Below are 19,389 nucleotides of genomic sequence, written 5' to 3'. Positions count from 1 at the left end.
ACAAACCTGAGACAAAGAGATGGCGCTCTTCATACCACACTCTCTGTAGATCACAGTAAATCCACTTGCAGTAATGCTCACAGCATCCAGCATTTGCATGTAAAAAATCGAGATCATCTAGTTTCTGTCAATTCCATGTCTAAAAAAAAAATGCTCTCCACAATGCACATTGCAAATGCTGTTTATTCCATCACAGCAACTGGGTTCACTACTGTGATGTGTGTGCCAAATCTGGTCACATCAGATGGTTATGAGAATAGGAGGTGCCAATTTTACCAAACATATTGCGTGTGCATATAACAATAGCACACAGATTACAAAAACGTTTCCTGCATACTTGAACAAAGCTGCTTCCAAGAAGTAAATTTCCATTGCATGCAGAGGTGAATCTTTGCTGTAGCACTGTAATATTTGTGAATGTAAAAGTCCTCCCTTGCCATCCAAGCCAACTCGTTTGTTCTGCGCATTGCATACTTTCTCTAGTCAGGCTTCATATCCTCATTTTAATGTGCATAGCTAAATGTGCCGGTGCTTTTGTTTTTTTCTTAATAATAAAGGATTGGTTGTGAGGAAAAGGGAGGGATTGTTAAATGAATGAAAAAAGATTGGCCAATCTATTGAAGTCGAGGAGGGAGTGCTGATATGGTTCCTGTTTCCAAGCAGGATACGAAGACATCATTGCACAATGATGGATCTGACCAAAAGGAGATTTCAGTGCATTATGTGGAGGCTATATGGAAAAAATACTTCAGCGGAACACTTCATAAAGGGCATGTCATGCTTATTTTGGCAGCCACTTTTACTATCATTGCAACAGTACAGCTAGCAGTGCTGACAAAAGGTTTTTCACTCTTGCCAATTTCTGGGAATTGCAAGTTTTTTTGCAAGGGATCACCTTATGCCACACTATTTGCACTGAACTTGCAGAATAGCCTCTCGGGCAGAATGTCAGGCCTTCTGAAGTTTCGTTGATCACTGTAATGCCCCACACTCTTTCATCCTTTGTGTCGCAGTTCTCAGAAAACTAAGTGCTGGAGCGTAACCATGTTTCTTTAAGGACAGCTACTTCTATGTCCTTTGTAAGAAGTGTAAACTCAAGCCGGAGTTTTCTTCATGACGGCCCTGCTGTTAATGTTTATAACTATCGCCATCTCTGTGTTTAATTTTTGCTGCTATTATTTCTAAGAGTCTTCATAGTGTTCTACCCATGCATGTGCAATTTTCTGGGTTTTACTTTTTGTGTATCTAGCTTGGTGTTAATGTCGTCATTTCTTCCATACGTGGAGCTGTGCTAATGCTTTTATTCCTTTTCAGCAAAACAAATCTTTGCTTCGTTTGCTTTCATGCATCAGTTTCCTTCTTGTAGTCTTGCAGTTTAATGAATACCTTTTTGCAAGCTTTCTTCCTTTGGCAGTTACCGGTTTAAAGCAATAGATGACCAGGCTGAAGACCGCCAAGGCAGGGAATGCAGGGAATGGCACAGAGGCATGTTGAAAAGGAAAAACACAAAATTGCATTTATTGACCTGCAGTCAAAAGGAATTTGGAGAACAGTGGGAAAATGCAGCGAATGACGCAGAGGCATGTGAAACAGTAAAACACAAACATGGCATTTATTGGCTAGCAAGTAAAAAGGAATTTAGGGGACATCAACACTGCCTGTAAAAATGTGACTCAACGTCACTAATCGTTCCTCTCTATGGCTCGGTTTGCAGTTTGCGCACAGGCACTTTGCTACTTGCTTAATTTCACTTAATTTTGTGCCTCTGCTATCTCACACATACTCATTAATTAGCATGCAGCCGTAAGCATCATGTGAAAGGTCACTCGGCACAGATATAAAGCCCGCTTCGACCAAAACATACAAACATCGTTGTAAGGCCTAGGGGTAGCACATCTGACTTGGCATCCAACAGTTCCAGGTTTGATTCCTGTCCTTCCCTCCGTAAAGCTACTACCAACCTGGCTATGTCATGTGGTCTCAAGACATCATACAACCCACAGGCTGATCAATGCTTGGCTATGCCATCTCCCATTTAACATGTACCAGATGCATGTCTATGATTTTTTGTCTACAGTACTGACAGATTTTCTGCAGAGCGGGACCATTAACACTGTCACATTGATACACAAGTACTTACAGGAGTAGAATGACCATAACACAAGATATTTGGTACTCATAGCAAAGAACCCAACAATTACACACTCATTTAAGTTTTTGGGAATAGGCAGGAAGTTGGGATGGAGCAGATTAAAATTTTTAAGGGTATGGGGAGCCTCAGTCTGCTAGCCAGCGTTTCGACAAGAAGGATTGTCATCATCTAGGCAATGCATTCATCACTGGCAAAAAAAAATTAAAAAAAAAGAATCGAAGAATGGGAAAGGCACAGTAACTGTCTCACGTTTCTGTGGACACCTGAACTATGCTCTGAGGGAAGGGATGGAGGAGGGAATGAAAGACTGAAGACAAAAGAACAATGAGGCATCCACTTAAATTTTGCCTAGAAGGGTACAATAATGACAGCATTAACAGGTCCCGTTTGCAGCTTCTCTTGCGAACTTACATTCCTACTTATGCACTTTACAACACCCTTAATCAGTAATTTCTTAATTTCCTCTTCTGCTATCTCATACATACTCTTTGTATAGTAATAAGCTACTATATTATGTGAAAGACTACCTAGCATAGATATAAAGCCTCGCTTAACAAAAACATACAGACATGTTTGCGTGGCCTTGAGTCGGGATGTCCCACTCTGAATGCAAAGTTCCTCAGAAGGAAATAGGCTTGGGTAGGTTGGTAAATCATCTTAACTCAGGAAGCATAGCGCAGGAAGACTGGAAAACGAAAACAACACAGGACTAGTGCTAGCCCTGTGTTGTCCTCGTTCTCCGTTCTTCCCGCGCTGTGCTTCCCGAGCAAAGTTCCTGGAGGGTTGGATTGCCTTCGTCCTGCTATATGAAATGACAAGCCTGAAGCTTCTGTCAAATCGGCCATATCACATGGTCGCATGATGTCGCAGAACCCTGCAATTGATCAGTGTCCGACCATGTCCGCTGCCAGCCATGCCCGTGATTTTTAGCTCAATTCAGATGCTGGAGTTTTCTAGAAAATGGGACTTTTAGCCTTATTGCATTGAAAGGTGCGGTAGCAGAGGGCTCCGAATTATTTTAAGGTACTGTGGTAAGTGACAACCTTGTGCTGTACAGCCTTTTACATGTCATGTGCATTACAGTATCATTGACAGCAGTTAAATGGGCCTCCACTTTCAGGAGGAAGACTGCCGAGGAAGTGGACAGGGCAGTAAGATGGCAAACTTGAACTTGAAAGAAGTGCTGTCCAGGCATGAGGCATGTGTGTCCAAGCATGAGGAACTGCGACAAATGACGCAAAGAGGAAATCAGGTTGAAGTTGAGCCCTACAGTACTCAACTTTAGGGCCTTTGCATGAATGCTTTGTATATATTTTTTAATATACTTACAAACTTTCAAGACAACAGCACAATGTCAATGTAAACATTGCTGGAGAGAGTGGGAGCTAGTTGCACCATCAAGTTCAACAGAAAGTCGAGCTAGTTATTACTATGTGATACTTTAGCATAAGCAGTGCAAATACAAAGGACAGGAACTCAAAGACAGAGCAGTGCCAGTCCTCCTCTAGTTCAGTCTTTTGTTATTAAAAGACAGTCTTGAGATACTTACCAGCATGAGCAATTTGTCTGCAACAGGTGCTTTAAGAGTTGAAAAGGTTATGTGCATGCTTTTAGAAGTACTCATACCCATCAGCCGTTAACAACACCATAAAGATAACTCATAAAGGTCTTCTTGAGTATCTTCCCAATCTAGTGCACTGGGGTGAGCTTGAGGCTTTTCTCTCCTTGATGCAGAGTGATAATGTGCCAGTTGCTTATGTGCTTTTCCTGACCTTAGTTAACATCTCACTGTCCCTTTAATCTGCCTGCAGGAGGAGCATTCAGAGGACAGGTACAAAATCTTTCGCTGTTGCAAATTTGAGGTGGTCTAAGGAACTATAATACATACCTACATAGAGCTTAGTAGAACATTAAGAATATGCTCACTGCATCATGCCTGTGCTAATTGTGAGCCTACGTAAAGCCTACAAGGTATATAAGTTTTTTGTCCTAATATATACATATATATATTTTTTGTCTTGCAACATGCATCATATTTTATTCACTGTTTCAGCTACAACTGTCAGTGAATGTCAAAAATACATTCTTTAGTTAGAAGAGCAATTTCTTCAGCATAGCATTGTCAGCTGTGGTCTGCATTAGACTACTGCTAAGCTGTGTTAACTAGCTAACTGGCAGTGGCACAGGTAGAAATATTTTTTTGGGGATGTTGTGTGCCACCGGGAAAAAAAAAAAAAAAATGGGCTAAGCAAAAAAAGGAGAAAGAAGGAGGATAGCTGCGCTCTGGCTGGCTGGTTGACAAATATTAATTAGCTAGCCTTTTAACTATTACTGCTAAACTCTCTGTTGTGGCCCAGTGCAAATAATATACATACAAATTTTTTAATTTGTGAAAATGCCATTCCTGTGTTGCAGTGCGAGGACTTTCGGGCCACACTCGACAGAAGTGAAACTGAGTGGATGCAGACAGTTCTAGCCACACAAACAAATGTGTGTTGCACAATGGCACAGCTATCCCGTGGTCTCTTTTTTAAGGCACCCGGTAGGGAGCAGTGAGGGACTGAGCTTGTGACAGGTGTGCAACAAGTACTTGCAGGCTTGGCATGCACCCGAGTTTGGCTCGTAATTCCTGTTGGTGTTGTGATGAAGAGAATGGCATTTGCGAAAAACTAAAACTGATATGAATATTATTTCCAGTACACTATAAATCTCTCAAGAAATAAAGACCTGACCAGTAATGGGTAAAAGGATAACTGTTTAATATTAGTTCCTGGCAGCTAACCTGTCTCAGCTATATTTAACTGTTGCCCATCACAGCTGACAATGTTATGCTGAATGAAGTGATCTTCCAGTTTGAAAATCCTATTTTGAATTATTGCCAACAGTGCAACACCTCTTATACTGCTTATTGCTGTCAAGGCTGATAGCCAGCATACATCAGTACAAAGCGCACTGTTGCAGATACCAAAGGTGTGATAATTAGCGGGACATTGCCAAGTGTGAGATTACCGTGGTAGGATGGGAAGGTGGTGTACTTGACCTTGAAAACTTCCACTTCAGGTAAAAAGGCAGCAAGCTTTGCGGAAGGAGTGCCATGTTAACCTGGAAAGAAATAACAGAAACAAGCAGCAAAACCAAAAAAGCAACGAAGAGATAGCAGAGCAAGCATAAACTCGGCAGCAAATTTTCTTTTTTTATTTGGAAGTGGGGAGGGGGGGGGGGGGGGTAATTTGCTTAGCTGTGAACTTAAACAAAGGAGAAAGAGAGAAACATTTGGGCTAAAAAGAGTAATCCAGCAATTCATGAGTTCATAATTTGGAGTTTTTCCTTAGCGCTAGCTGAACATGACTGTGAGCAGAAGAATACCTTGCCATCTAAATTTCCTTTTAATTTTTGAATGCAGTCCCTGTGAAAAGATTTAAGGCATAGACCACATTTAATATTTCCAGTCGTTGGGCCATTCAGTGGCTGCCTGCAGACACAGTGTAAGTTATACACAAATATTCTTGGCCGCACATGAACAGTTAAAGAAATAGTTTCTGGGAAGTCATCTATGGTGCCTTTCTTTATACACTCTAGTAAATGGCTCCGTAGCATACCCTGATTAAGATTCATTACTGATGGATCTCTGTCAGATGCTATGTAATACATATTAGCAATTGCAAACAAGCCACAGTCCAAAGTGGTACCCTGATTTTGAGCGGGTTTGATGCTGATCGTTAATGTTGAAAATGGCATTTTTAATATGTGACATATCTGTTTAACGGCATCAGGGGGTATATCTTCATCAATGGAATCATACACATATACTGTATTTGGGGGCGCACATGCATTAGTGACAGTAAGCCAGTGATCTGGGTTGCGAGTATGCAAGATCTGAACAAATGGGCCCTTCACTTGAGAAAAACGTAGCCTTTGTCCCAATAGAACATCTTGAAACCCTCCCATATAAGAAAATTTTTGACGAATCAAGTACTGGGCAACATTAATGACACTGTCTGACAGTGAACTATGTCTAGCAATAGCCTCTAGATCTCTGTCACATAATGAATAGAGCTTATAAATTTGCAACGTCTCGGCTTTAACAGAAGCAAGGTCTATTGTATTTTGCTTTGTCGAGCTCACCTCAGTGCCATTCACTTTAATGGGACGCACTGTGCTGGCCTTAACTGCAGGTACTACAGGCTTATTAGTGCTTCCATAACTATTTCCTGTATTTATGGGACTTGGTTGGTGAACTAGTGGGCTTGTCCTGTTTTGCTGTACTGAAAACAATCGCTTAGTAGCTTTCACTTTTTTTGGACGACCTCTTCTGGCCTTAACTACAGGTATTACAAGCTTAATATTCCCAAAGCTACTTCCTGTATTTAAGGTGCTCGTTTGTTGAACTGCTGGGCTTGTTTGAATTGTTAAACCTTGTAAATTTTGCCCAGCCTGACTTTGCTGTGCATATGCTGCTGTGAGCTGTCTTCCAAATGCCTTAATAGCCAAAACATTTTCTCGCGCCTCTTTTTCACTTCCCATGGATGCAATATTTGCGACACTCTTGGCCATAATCTCAAGCTCCTTGTACACCCAGCAGAATATCTTTTGCGGTGTGTTTAGCTTAAGAGGTGAAGATACCTGAATGCTACTTGTTACTACTGGCTTTGTGGGCGTAGCTGTAGGGCTTTCACTTAAAAAATGCTCCTTTTGCCATCTGCTAGGAATGCATGCTGTATCGAGTACTCTTTCCTGTGCAAATGAGCGGACTGCCATTATATGCGAACAAGGCAAGCCGTACTGGTTGAAAAAAGTACATGTACAGCTGTCCAGATTTTGACTGACACAATAGTCTTTACTTCCTAAAGCCACATTAAATGAGTTGAGAAGTGAACTGACTTGATAATTAGCAGTCTTAAATTTTTCATATTGTTCGAGCAGTTTATCTTTAGCTTCTGATGTGCAGCAACGGGACAGTTCTAATTGAAATTCATCTATACAATTTACATTTACATTAATCTTCATTTCCTTCAGCTTTGCAAACTGTAGAGAGGCGGCGTCATTGTCAACATACTCTATCAATCCTCCTACAGCCTCCACTAAATGCATACCAGGACGAAGGAAACTTTTAAGCTTTTGATTGTGGCTTTCAATTCGGTTATTTGTATTATTTCCTAGGGTTACAAGGCTTTTCCTGTAAGCATGCACCCACATCTCTCTACACGAGTCCCACTGCTGCATATAATAGGAAAAGAATCCAGCAGGAGCTACATTACGCAATTGATCTAACATGTCAGAGTACTCTTGATGAGTTTGAGAATAGACTAATGCTTTTACAAGTGGAAGGAGTAATTTTCGTTGCCCTCTTGCTTTATCATTAATATTTCTATGGAGGCAATTCAGCACGTGCCATGTGCACAGTAAAATTGTGCTGTTCGGAAGAAGAGAACTGAGGATACGCATTTCGTTCATGTCTTTATCTATCATTACCACCTTACATCCTGATACAACAAATGGATTAAATTGTATAAATTTTTCAAACATGGCCCTTATAATTTCAGCGGTTTCATTTTGTACGAATGCGTAGCAGACGCACCGCCCACGCCCACGGCCATCTTCGATGAGAACAGAGTACAAAACATAACCTTCAATATTAACTTTATATGTCCCATCTACAAATATAACATCAGGATATTTTTCCAGCATCTCACGCATCTCACTTGTTTGGAACAAGATAAACTGCAACTCATGTTGATTGTCTTTTTCGTAATGAATGACCCAGTTTGGATTTCTTTCAATTAAAGTTTCTACCTGCTGAACTAGCATTTGCCCGTGAGTCTCCTTATTTCGAACTGGTACAGAGTAAATTTGTTTTAAATTGTTTACATCTTTCGTAGTTAAAGTTTTACCCGTCTTTTGTTGAACAAGTTTCTTGAACTCTTTCGAAGCAACGTTACATTTCACCAGATCACATAGTTGATTTTTTTCATTACTGTTCAGAAGTCTTTGGTTTGTGTATAAATTGTAATGACTAAGGTCGTGATTGTGCACAGTTTTCAGCTGAATTATTTTGTAGTGCAGAGATGGAGACTTGTGAAGAGCCAGTGAAACAAGCATTTCACAACCAATGCTGTTGTAAGACTGGTTTGGACGTTTTCCAGTACTGCGTATCCTAGCATTACCGCTATGAATACAGCGATAAGTAATTCTCAAAAATTCATAATCTTTAGATCCTGACTCTAAGGGGTTTTTGTTTGACCTAGCGACATGAACGACATGCTTCCCCTCCTTACACCACTCATCAAAACATTCCTTAAAAGAAACAAAACTATCAAATGTGCCATTCAGGCAAATTTTGCTCCCTCCCCCTCCAGATATTGTGTTAGAAGCCTTAGTTGCATGAACATGGGCAAGGGTTACATCTTCACAAAGCTCACTATGGCAGCCTGGTGCTAAAGGCAGGAGATGCTCAGATGGGGTATCAATTAGCCAAGTGTCACCAAGGCCACCAGTTGCTCTCTCCCTTTCCTGTTTAAGAGATTCTATTTTTTGGATAGCTTGACTGTCTGGCATATCACATAAGTTAGATTTTCTGCACAAAGCAGATGCTACCAGACAGCGTCTGCGTCGCTTGGCAGCACTGGGCTGTGCACTGCTCACTGTGCCACCCTCATGCGCAGACTTTTGCACCTTAGAGTGAGCCTGGTCATTGAAATTGCCAACTTCTCCATAAGGTACTGAAGCAGCCAAACGACGCCGTCGCCGCTTAGCAGCACCGGACTTTGCTTTGATTAGGCTAGTATTCACGACACATTTGCATGCACTCTGGCCTTCTTTAGATGGTGATCGTGCACGGCTTTTGCAGCCAGTAACCTCTACGACAACACCGCACAAAACAGCTGCAAAGTCTGCCAGCTCACAATTTTTTTGGTGGTGGCTGGCCACACAGCTGTCACAGGCAATGCTGCGCAGCAGGTCACTAGCTTGCCCTTCACCGTCCACACAGCATGCTGCAGTAGAAGGAGGCGCACAGGCATTTCTGTAAAAGTGTGCCTGCACTGTCCTCACTACTGCAGAATAAGGTGTGGCACGCTGCAAGGGCTTGGCACCTGTTTTGGCAAGTACTCTGGTGTCTCTGCCTGTGGCAGAGCTTGAACCTTTTCCTTGCCGAAACAGTGCCGCAGCCTTCCGCTTCTTCTTTGATACAAGTACCCACTCACTGTTGCCATGGTTGCAGACAGCCTTTGGTACAGTTGCTTTAGGAGCACTGACTGTACCTTCCTCTATGGAAGAGCACACAGCAGGGCTGCTTTTGTGCGACACCTGTGAGGCTCCACCATTCACCTTGGCACAGGTGGTGCTTGCACCTTGGCTGAGAGTCATAGGCTTGGTAAAAGGCACACAGCCTTCAAGCCTCTTCTCAGCCTTTCCCCATCCGGGTACACCTGAGCCATGGGACACAGAGGAAGGCAGGCTGTCCCAGGTAGTCCAAACTTTACAACCTTTTTGCCGGACACGAACACCTCCAACAAGCACAAAGCCAGCTCCCCAAAGGGTAGCTGGAAGCTGGTCAGTGCCGCCCCGTTGCAAAGGAGTATTGTTTGTTCCCTGGACAGGAGCAGGAGTTGCAGGTTGCTTGCTTACTACTCCTAAAGTACAAATAGATGAATATAGAGGAGGAAAGTCTGCCTCACAAATCATGGCCTCCCTGGCTGGCTTGGCCCAGCCAGTCCAACTTGTGGATACCCGACTCTCCTGGTACCTCTGTTGAATGGACCGCCTCTCAGCAACAGCAGCCAGGCTGCAGGCCTCCTGGTAGAGATACTCCGCCAGCACCTGGTTTCCTTGCCGGCTCGGGTGCACACCATCGCGGCTCAGGTAGCTGCTCCAGCATCCAACCAAGCCGCCCAGGAAGCGGAAACCCCGCTCGCGGCATAGCTCCTGTAATGCAGCGTTTACCTGCCTGTACCGCTCGTTCGTGCGGTGCAGCTGAGTTTCGCTTTCAGCAACCCTATACTCGTTCTGCCCTCGTGGGAGAACGGCGGAGAAAGCTACTTGCATCGAAGATTTGCTCTTGACAATGCCGCTAGCCAACCGACGGTACTTCTCAATGCACATGCTAACACTCTCAAGAGTGTTGTTCGTGCCAACATGAATAATGAGAACGTCGATGTCGAATAGCTGAGTAGCTACCGCCGAGAGCAAATTTTCTATCTTTATCCCTCTGTGTGCACTCACATCAACAGCCAGACCAGGACGCGATGGAAAATACTGATTAACATATTTCACCATTGAATCACCGGCCACCAAAACCCGATTCATGTTGATCTGTGCAGCGCAGATTAACAGAGGTAGAGAAGTTTAAAACCTGTTTAAAACACGCAATTCAACACACGACTGACGTCAATCGCAACAGTTAACAGAAAGCGAGGATTAACAAAAATGCGAACTGACTTGAATCGCAACACAGCGAAGATTAACAAACTAAAAAAAAAAATAATAAAAAACGAAAAGCAACTGTACACGCAAATTAACGTGCAAATTAGGACAATCGGCACAAACGCCTAGCGTTATATCGAATTCTAGAAAAACTTATCGCAGGAGAAAATGCTTGTTGGGGCGTCTTGAACAGGCCAAGGACGATGCAGCCGATGGATGAGAATCCTAGGCAAAGTCTGAGCGTGGATTTGAGCAGAGACCTGATCCAGACACCCGCCTGCCTGAGTGCCTCCTTGCTGCTTTCTCTCTCGACTAGAACTTTCGCACTTCAGCCTCGCTGGGAGAGGGATTAGAACGGCCCATGCATGTTTCGAGACTTCAGCAGTTGCGCGCCGCGCGCCGATTGGTTGGCAAGGCTCCGCGATTGCTTCCGCACAGCGCGCTGGTTGGTTGGTAAACTTATGACACTTGGGTAGCCAGGTGAGGGTGGGGAAGGGGCGTGAGCAGGGCAGCGACACGCACTTGGCCTGCTCTACCTTCAAAGCCCAGCCTACAATGCGAAGCTGTAGCTGTGCATTGTAGCCCCCAAAATTGTCTTTTTCTTTCTTTTTTCTTTCTTTTTTCTTTTTTTTCTTTTTTTTTTTTTTTTTGCAAGTGCGGTAATTGTTTGCCAGCTTTGACAATTTGTCCCCTTTATATATCAGTGAGAGCAGGCAAGGAAATGGCATGTGGCGGTCAAGGAATGGAAAGGGGGGGGGGGGGGGGGGGGGGGGGAATCGAACTGCGGAACGAGAGCAGGCCGTCCACTGATCAGAGCGGTCACCCGCACCTGGGGCGCTGACAAAGTGTCGGCAGAAATTGCATCGCAGTGTCATAGGATCAGGCAGACGGCAACGCTAAATAAAAGTCTGTACATATCTTTCACATAAAATCGCGACATCCTGCAAAAAATGCCCCGAAACTCTGAAGGGATTCTCAATGGGTGCGTAAGTGACGGTTTGTTTCGATAGTAATTACAGGAAAAAATGGAACTTGGCACAATTGGACAAGCGTGAGTCCCCTGGTGGCTAGCTTTAGCCCCTGTTTTTGCCGTGTGTGCACACTGCCCGAAATTGGGCAATTGGCATCGTGCGTGAAAAACAGCACGCCTTTCGGTTGTATATTGCACAGCAGCGTTAAACTGCAAATTTACTCCTTGGCTATTTGATTATCTCGGCTACCGAAACCCGACACCGCATATCTTCCGCTCACGCTATAACCTCGAACATATACATGAGTGTAAATTCCATGCACGAGACATTTAACCAGAAACGAAGCTACATGCAGATGAGCACTTAATTGGCCAGTCCTTTCCTAAACGCCTAAAGAACATCGCTGTTCGTACGGAAGCGGATCATACGCATAGCGTAAACCTACCAGTGCCCCCAAAATAAAACGGAGCACACGAACGAACAAAATTTTGTTTCGCGGCGTGCTCTGCAAGTGCACGGCCGGATGTTCTGTTTTGACACCCTTGATGTCCATGTCTTCAGCACGCGGGACGAATTAGGAGAGCACTTTTTGTGCGAGCCCGTGCTTCGTTTTTTTAAGGTGTATTAGGACGTCGGAGGTCGGTGCAGGATCGAAGACAGCGCAGATGCTAGGAGTAGCTCGGTTAGGTTACGAGCAAATCGAGGTGGCAATTTAATAATTTAATTGTAGAAACGAGAACTGTCCGATCGTGAATGGACATACATGCGTATTGCTGGAGTACGTCGCGTCGCCTGCCGCCTGCAACCTGTGCGCGTGACAAGCGGTGCTCGCCGCACACAACTTTGAGTGAATACAATGATCTGCGTCATTGTGGGAATACGACGTAAGAATTGCCGAGACCTTCTTAGCACCTCCTAGAGCGTCACGAAAGCTGAGCTTCATGCACGCGTAGCAAACGGAATGCGGACGTACCTGCACAGAGAATTGAATGGATACGTCGGATGTATATATCTTTAGACACTTGGTTTGTAATATAGGTGTAAAGTTGGGTTAGTTGAATCTGACTCACGATGAAGTTAGCGCAAAAAACGAGGGCCCAGGAAGCGCTCATGTTGAGTCTTCTTCCATAGTCCTAGTTTTCTGCGCTAACTTCATGTTCTTTGTCTTGTTACCCAGGCACGCTCAATATATGATTACGTTGAGATGTTAATATTTCAGGCAACCAGTTCACAATGATCTTTAAAAGGCTGAAGAGCACTTTAAGAAAAGGCACGAATACATTGGATGAAGGCATTGTGGGACAGCTTTCATCTTGATATGCCTCAGCTGAGGACTAGACCTACGCTCATGCGGCCCGTCGCGCATGCATTTCATTTGAAGCGAAAGCTTCACTACGCTATAGGTAGACCCGCGCTTCACGTCATAGTTTAACTTTCAAGCAAACTTCCTTTCGTATAAGCCAATGCATGGATGGATGGATGGGAAAACATTTATTTCATCGGCTTTAAGTGGTTTAGTTTGCTTGCTGGCCGCGCCAGATGGCCGCCAGTTGCGTCCTGTCGGTGATCTCTTCGGCCCACTCAGTGACCCGAGCCTGGATGGCCGGGTCCGAGCAGCGCAGCACGGCCTCCCACTCCTCCAGAGATGGAGCTGGCAGCAAATCGGCGGGTGGCGGATAGGCCGCGCACCCCCATGTAATGTGGTCTAAAGTAGCGTCGACGCCACACTCTTTGCATTCAGGGTCAACCTGCTCTTTGAATATATGTGAATAAACTTTGGGGCAGGGAAAGGAGCGGGTTTGTAGCTGGCGCCAGATTATCTCCTGGGCCTTGCTTAATGAATTGTGCGGTGGAGGGAAGATGCGCCTTTCCAGGCTAAAATGGCGAGTTATATCATGGAACGAGAGCAGGCCCTCCCTCGCGCCGCGGGAAACGAGGTGCTCACCGCCCGGCCGACGAAACCTCGGGCATAGCCAATGCATAATTTACGAGAGAGAGAAAACCTTTATTACACGTAGGAATTCGGGGCACGCAAGAAAAAATACAGACGGTTTAATTGAGTTGATCATGGAATATCGTGCAGCAGCAGGGCGTTTTGACAGATTGTGTGTGTTGTGTCTAAATTATTATACGTTATTAAGGCAAAAACCTTTCTAGGCTCATGAAGCGAAATCCCGTGCGCGAGATTTGTCAACGTCTGGCCAGCAGGTCAAGCCTGTTGCGACCTCATAGGCTCGCTTGAGGATCCGGTCTTGTATGCCCAGGTCCGAACTGCGCAGCGATTCCGCGAGATGTGTTCTTGTCTAGCGTTCCTGCCATCTGCAATCCCTCACTTAAATGCGCGCCAAGGAACGCCACGCGACAGAAGCGATCGTGCACCGTCTAAACACACTCGGCAGTTATATGTAGCACTGCAATGAACGCCGATAAGAGGCAAAGGATAGGAGAGGAAGGGTAGGCTTTCGCCATTCTCCTCTTAGACATCTGAGAGACTAGTTTTTTTTGTTTTTTGTTTTTTTTTCTTTTTTTTTTTTTAATCAGGCGGTCATGCTTCCAAACAAGACTATGTGCTGCAACACTAAAATTTCCGAGAGCACTGCAGAATCTGCAGTGGAGAAATGCGAAAGCTTTAGCGTTCTTGCTGCACAGGTACATCGCGCGCCCCTTGTCGAACACAACCAGCGTTCCCGTGAACGCATCAGAGTTCACCGGAGTTATAATTTGCTCACAAGAAGGGAAAGGCGCAGTATCTGTCACGCTTATTTCTGTGGACACCAGAACCGCACCCTAAGGGAATGGCGGAGGTATTGAAAGTGGAAAATAGAGCCCCGCCGGGTTGGCGCAGTGGTAAGACGCCCGACTACTGTGCCGGAGTTCCCGGGTTCGAACCCGACCTCGGCGGCTGCGTTTCGATGGAGGCGAAACGAAGTGGCGTCCGTGTGCTGTGCGATGTCAGCGCACGTTAAATATCCCCAGGTGGTCGAAATTACTCCGTAGCCCTCCACTACGGCTCCTCTTTCTCTCTCTCCGCTTTCACTCCCACCTTCCTCCCTTCCCTTACGGCGCGGTTCAGGTGTCCACAGAAAAAGTGTAACAGATACTGCGCCTTTCGCTTCCTGTGAACCAATCAAAAGAAGAGAAAGAGTAGCCGTAGTGGAAGGCTACGGAGTAATTTGGACCACCTGGGGATCTTTAACGTGCGCTGACATCGCACAGCACACGGACGCCTCTTCGTTTCGCCTCCATCGAAACGCAGCCGCCGTGGTCGGGTTCGAACCCGCGTACTTCGGCCCGGAGTACCCGGGTTCGATCCCGATTAGAGCACTGCACGGGCTCAGGCCTGAAATTTGCCGTTTTTCCGGGCCCGGGCCGGGCTCGGGCCTGAATTTGCGGGCTTGGGCCGGGTAAGGGCTTGAAGGGGTGGCTTGGGCGGGCTTTGGCTGGCTGTGCAGTGCTTCTTCGGGAATGAAGAAATCCCGCCGCTAAAGTCATGAAAGTGGTTTACGAATAAACCACTAATAGTACATTTTTTAATGTCGAATGAGAGAAAGCTAATTTATAGACCGAGTTTAATCAGCTGCACTTAGTGGTTTGCCGAAGTAACTTAGGTGCGCACGCCACTCGGCACTCAACACAAGCGAAAAACAAAAAAAAAAGAAAAAGAAAATGTGGGCAAAACAACTCGGCTAGCTTGGGATTTTTCAGCCATCAGTAAGCACACTTCGTCGTATCACTGGAGAAGCGCCTTTAATTGCATGTCGGCAGGCAGCCGTCTTTTTTTCAAAAAATCTCTACGCTACGAGAAACGTAATTGAATAAGAACGTATTTCATTAGGAATCTTCGGTTGTTCAAACACATATTTATGCAAAATAAACAGGCGTCTTTTTCCGCCTCCATAAAGATGCGGAGAGCGGCGATGAGTTATTCAATACAATATTGTCGCACAAGATCCTGTGGATTTTTTTTTTTCCTGCCCTTTATGAGACAGGTTCTTGTGGCGTAGTTGCCAGGGGCAGTCTCTTTGTGTGTGATTAAGCAAATAACTTCCCTCAAGAGCTAATTGATAATACAGAGCCATATTTAAAATCTTTGTAATCCATAGCTCTTGAGTGGTGTTAGAAATTTCTTGTCCAGGCATTTGCTTCTGCCAGTACTTTAAAATGACCTCTTCAGCTCAGAAGAATATTTTGTGACATTTTTCTCACATCTTAATTTTTACTATATGTACCATTTAAGCAGCATTATTTAATTTAACAGTACTATCAGTTCTATGCAGGGCTAAGACAGGAGCTTTGCTCAGATCAAAAGTACACTCATAGTAGTAAATTACAAAAAATGCATTACACATGAAATACAGTCATCACCAAAGAAAAAAAAAAAAAGTGAACGACATACCTGCCATCGCTAATCCAGCAATTGAAACAACAGAGAGAATTACTCATGACTCTTAGCATATACGATATTATTGGTAAGTTTATTACAATCTCGCTTCTGACATAGTGGCTAGCACACGTGGAAGACGCATACAGAAGGTAGGTGAACAGTTCCTCGTGCGATAGCCACTACATCCAATCCTAGCAGCCAAGTTCTTGGTCGTGTAGTCTCGCGCACTTTCGATAAAAAAACGAATACTTCATGCACTCTTGAAAATCCTTTCCATTCGATGTGCTTGGAATTTTCGTTCCACGTTATTAGGGATGTGCGCTCTGTTATATAACGTTGGCATGTCAATCAGGAATAGGTCATTTATGATGGAATAAACAAGCTTTAAGCGTTTTCTTTTTTCGCCTCGACTGCATTTTTAAGGTGTCCGCGCAGACTGAGTGCCGGGCCTAGGCCGGATCGAATCTTTATGGCGCGGGCCCGGTTCGAGCCTGCTTTACGTCAGCTCGGGCCCGGGCCAACGCCTCCTATAACTTAGGAGGCGTTGGCCGGGCCCGGGCTAGGCTCGGGCTTCAAACTATGGGCACGGGCCGCAAAATCAGGCCGTGCAGTGCTCTAACTTCGGCACAGTAATCGGGCGTCTTACCACTGCACCACCGCTGCGGGGCGAATTCAGTGGTGCAGTAGTAAGACTACTGTGCCGGAGGGAAAGGAAAGGCACAGTCACACTTGTTTGTGTGGACACCTGAAGTCCCTCGGGAAAAGTCGAATCGGCGTCAACATCGGGCCCCGCCGGGGTGGTACAATGATAAGATGCCCGGCTGGCTACTGTGTCGGAGTACCCGTCCCAACCGCGGCGGCTGCGTTTCGATGGAGGCGAAGCGAAGATGCGTCCGTGTGCTGTGCGATGTCAGCGCACGTTAAAGATCCCCAGATAGTCGAAATTACACCGTAGCCCTCCACTACGGCTCCTCTTTCTCTCTTTCCACTTTAACTCCCACCTTCCTCCCTTCCCTTACGGCGCGGGTCAGGTGTCCACAGAAACAAGGGTGACAGATACTGCGCCTTTCCCTACCTGTGAACCAGTTATTATAATCATTCAACATCGGGCTTTTGCGAGAATGTGAGTAGATAGTGCTGAAGCACTGAAAAAGTGTAAAAAAAATACGGCGACACAATGGGCTCTAACGTCATTAGCATAATTACCAGCTGTGCATAGCTTGCCTGGTTCGTTCGGATCGTTCTCGACCAATGATCAGCTAACCGATGAAATCACTCGTGAAACGCGTTCTGAATTAAACAAAATGAAGTCTATATAGAGCCACCGCAAAAGAGCACGCCGACGACAAAAAAAAAAAAAAAAAAAAAAAAAAAAAAAAAAAAAAAAAAAAAAAATTAACCAGATGAACTGTCATAGCCAAAATAATTATTTACGAGGAAAAACCCGAAACTGCTCAGTATTATCTGCACGTCCAAAAGCTTATTCAGTATTGCAAGTATACAGGCAACTCGTGTCCACTGAGATACAATGAGCAACTCGTGCCGATTTCCCAATCGCTCACAATCATTATTGTTCAACACCTGACCAAGCATTCATTGATTTCATAGGAACTTACTAAGTCGGACTAACCACGAGTCATGAACTGAATGTGAATCCAGACTCGCATAGACTCAGATTTGAACATGAATAAACTCACAATTGAACGTGAGTCCGGACTCACGACTCAGATCACGATTTGAATGTGAGCCTAAATGAGACCGACGACCTATGAAAACAGTACGTGGTTTGGTCCTCTGCTGCCCTAATTAGTTTTTCGGCGCAAGAATTTTTGTTGCGAGGAGTACGCAGCATCTCTCCGGGTATTAAGTGGATCTCAATGGATAACCTTGAGCAAAAACTCGAGCTTTTTTTTTTTTTTGCTGCCTATTTCATAATTTCATAACGATAGTATTTTAAGTGTTAATTTAACCTTATTATTACATGTTTTATATTTACAGTCTTACTTACTGCACTCTCTGAATTTGCCGCGTAGCGCGATATGCGCAGATATCTGGCTTGCGCACTGCCGGTTCGCGGTAGCGGTGACGGTGTTCGTATATGTTGAAGTCCATTCGATCGAAAAGCAGCCCCATTGCCGTCGCCGTAACCCTGAATTGAGACATGCCGGTAAAAATTATCCACGACATTTAATTTCAAAGCTGAAGCAACCGTTCTTGTGCATCATTCCGGTCAGTGAAGTTGAAGGCTAGATTGTATTCTGTTGTAAGTGTAGAAGAGAGGCAATGTGAAAAGAGGCATACCTTGATTTGTTTTCCCCTCAAAACCATCTCAAAACAACAGCATCCAAAAATATTTCATTACAAAAGAGTTCGCGGAATGAAAAGGCTATGTGAATGGCTATTTCGCGTGTACTCGTAATGCGAAACTTGAGTCTAAATATTGTCGTCTCTCATACTCGTACAATAGTAATCAGATTATTCTCTCAATATTGCAAACATTCAGCAAGTTCTAAGCGTTCAAAAGATTGTTTACTTGCTTTCAGATTTTTTAAACTATGAAAAGTGGTTTGGTGCATGGCAGGCGCTCCCAATTGGTTTACCGAGGCTCTCGTTGAAGTAAAGACATTTGAAATAAAACCAAAAGATGACTTTTAATAACAAACACAGGCGGTGAAAGATCGTCTTACTCATACCCGTAAGTGTGGTGCCCTTGCCTCTGGGCCTCAGCTTTTGTACCCCGACATTTTATCGCTCTGGCAGAATAATTAAGGCGTATTGATAATCAAAACGTACATGAATTACATAGAGCATCACCTTCCTTGCCCTGATATGTTCGGGAAAGGGGCCGAAGGCTTCACCGTTGGGCGATGAGGTAGGCGGACGACGCTCAACAGCTTTTAGATGTTGCATATTTGCAATGGTTGAGAAAGGGCTTACGAGCAAATAGTTAACAAGGAAACGAAGTCAAAAATTTTAAGCGTTCTCAAACCCGCCAGTTTGCGATTTATCAGTGGTACGGAGGAATTATGTAGCTGGCTAGGGATCCCAACCGCTTGACAACCCTGTCCTTTCTTGCCATAACTGCCCTCTGTACTTCCTCTCGCCCCTTCCGGCCTATCCCCTTTTCTTTCCCGCCGGCCCCATCTCGGATGTTTCAGATTTTAGATCGCAGTTGCCGCGACCGGCAACACTCTTTTTTTTCCTTTTTGATTATTCAATAAACCATTACCACCACCACCAATTGGCCACTAGCGTCTTCATTGGCTCCACCCCCGCCACATGTTACCATGCAGCCACATGAATGCACGCAAAGGAGGAATCTTCGCGCTTTGCAGTCGTGGGCTGTTTTTGTTTAGTAATGATGGAGTAAAAAAAAAAGGGGGGGGGGGGGTCCAATTGGGCGTTGTAGTCCGTTTGGGTTGCCTAGCTCAAGCTAGGCATTCAAATGGGTTCTACCTTAA

At 44.8% G+C, this 19,389-nt stretch overlaps 2 protein-coding genes across 12 annotated transcripts in view; one reads left to right on the top strand and one right to left on the bottom strand.

Moving 5' to 3' along the window:
* Window positions 1-19,389, top strand: part of LOC146187688 (uncharacterized) — a 37,889-nt gene that overhangs the window by 2,484 nt on the left and 16,016 nt on the right. For 4 of the 11 annotated variants that reach the window (XR_014707385.1, XR_014707386.1, XR_014707387.1 and 1 more), the window contains exon 2: window positions 3,273-3,404. Coding sequence is in view for 3 of the 11 variants with exons in the window: in XM_084603488.1 (XP_084459614.1) it covers window positions 3,273-3,404; window positions 3,964-3,983 (152 nt within the window). In the remaining 8 variants the exon portion in view is untranslated. Of the gene's footprint in view, window positions 1-3,272; window positions 3,405-3,963; window positions 3,984-4,567; window positions 4,918-5,212; window positions 5,332-7,695; window positions 7,805-18,471; window positions 19,276-19,389 lie in introns of those variants that run through there. The other 7 variants (XM_084603488.1, XM_084603489.1, XM_084603490.1 and 4 more) reach the window with 5 other exon arrangements.
* Window positions 3,273-10,456, bottom strand: LOC146187689 (uncharacterized). The gene is made up of 2 exons (XM_084603487.1): window positions 5,162-10,456; window positions 3,273-3,374 (listed from the first exon to the last, which is right to left on the bottom strand). Exon 1 carries the CDS (start codon window positions 10,454-10,456, stop codon window positions 5,453-5,455), a length of 5,004 nt encoding a protein of 1,667 aa, XP_084459613.1. The 3' UTR covers window positions 3,273-3,374; window positions 5,162-5,452.

The sequence above is a fragment of the Amblyomma maculatum genome, chromosome 5 (assembly GCF_055883805.1).
Source record: "Amblyomma maculatum isolate TAMU_Amacu chromosome 5, ASM5588380v1, whole genome shotgun sequence".
Classification (NCBI taxonomy): domain Eukaryota; kingdom Metazoa; phylum Arthropoda; class Arachnida; order Ixodida; family Ixodidae; genus Amblyomma; species Amblyomma maculatum.
This window is presented reverse-complemented; position numbering and strand designations above follow the sequence as displayed.

Excerpts from the sequence above, each read along its gene's own strand:
- LOC146187689 (XM_084603487.1), bottom strand. The coding sequence starts at position 10,456 with ATGAATCGGGTTTTGGTGGCCGGTGATTCAATGGTGAAATATGTTAAT.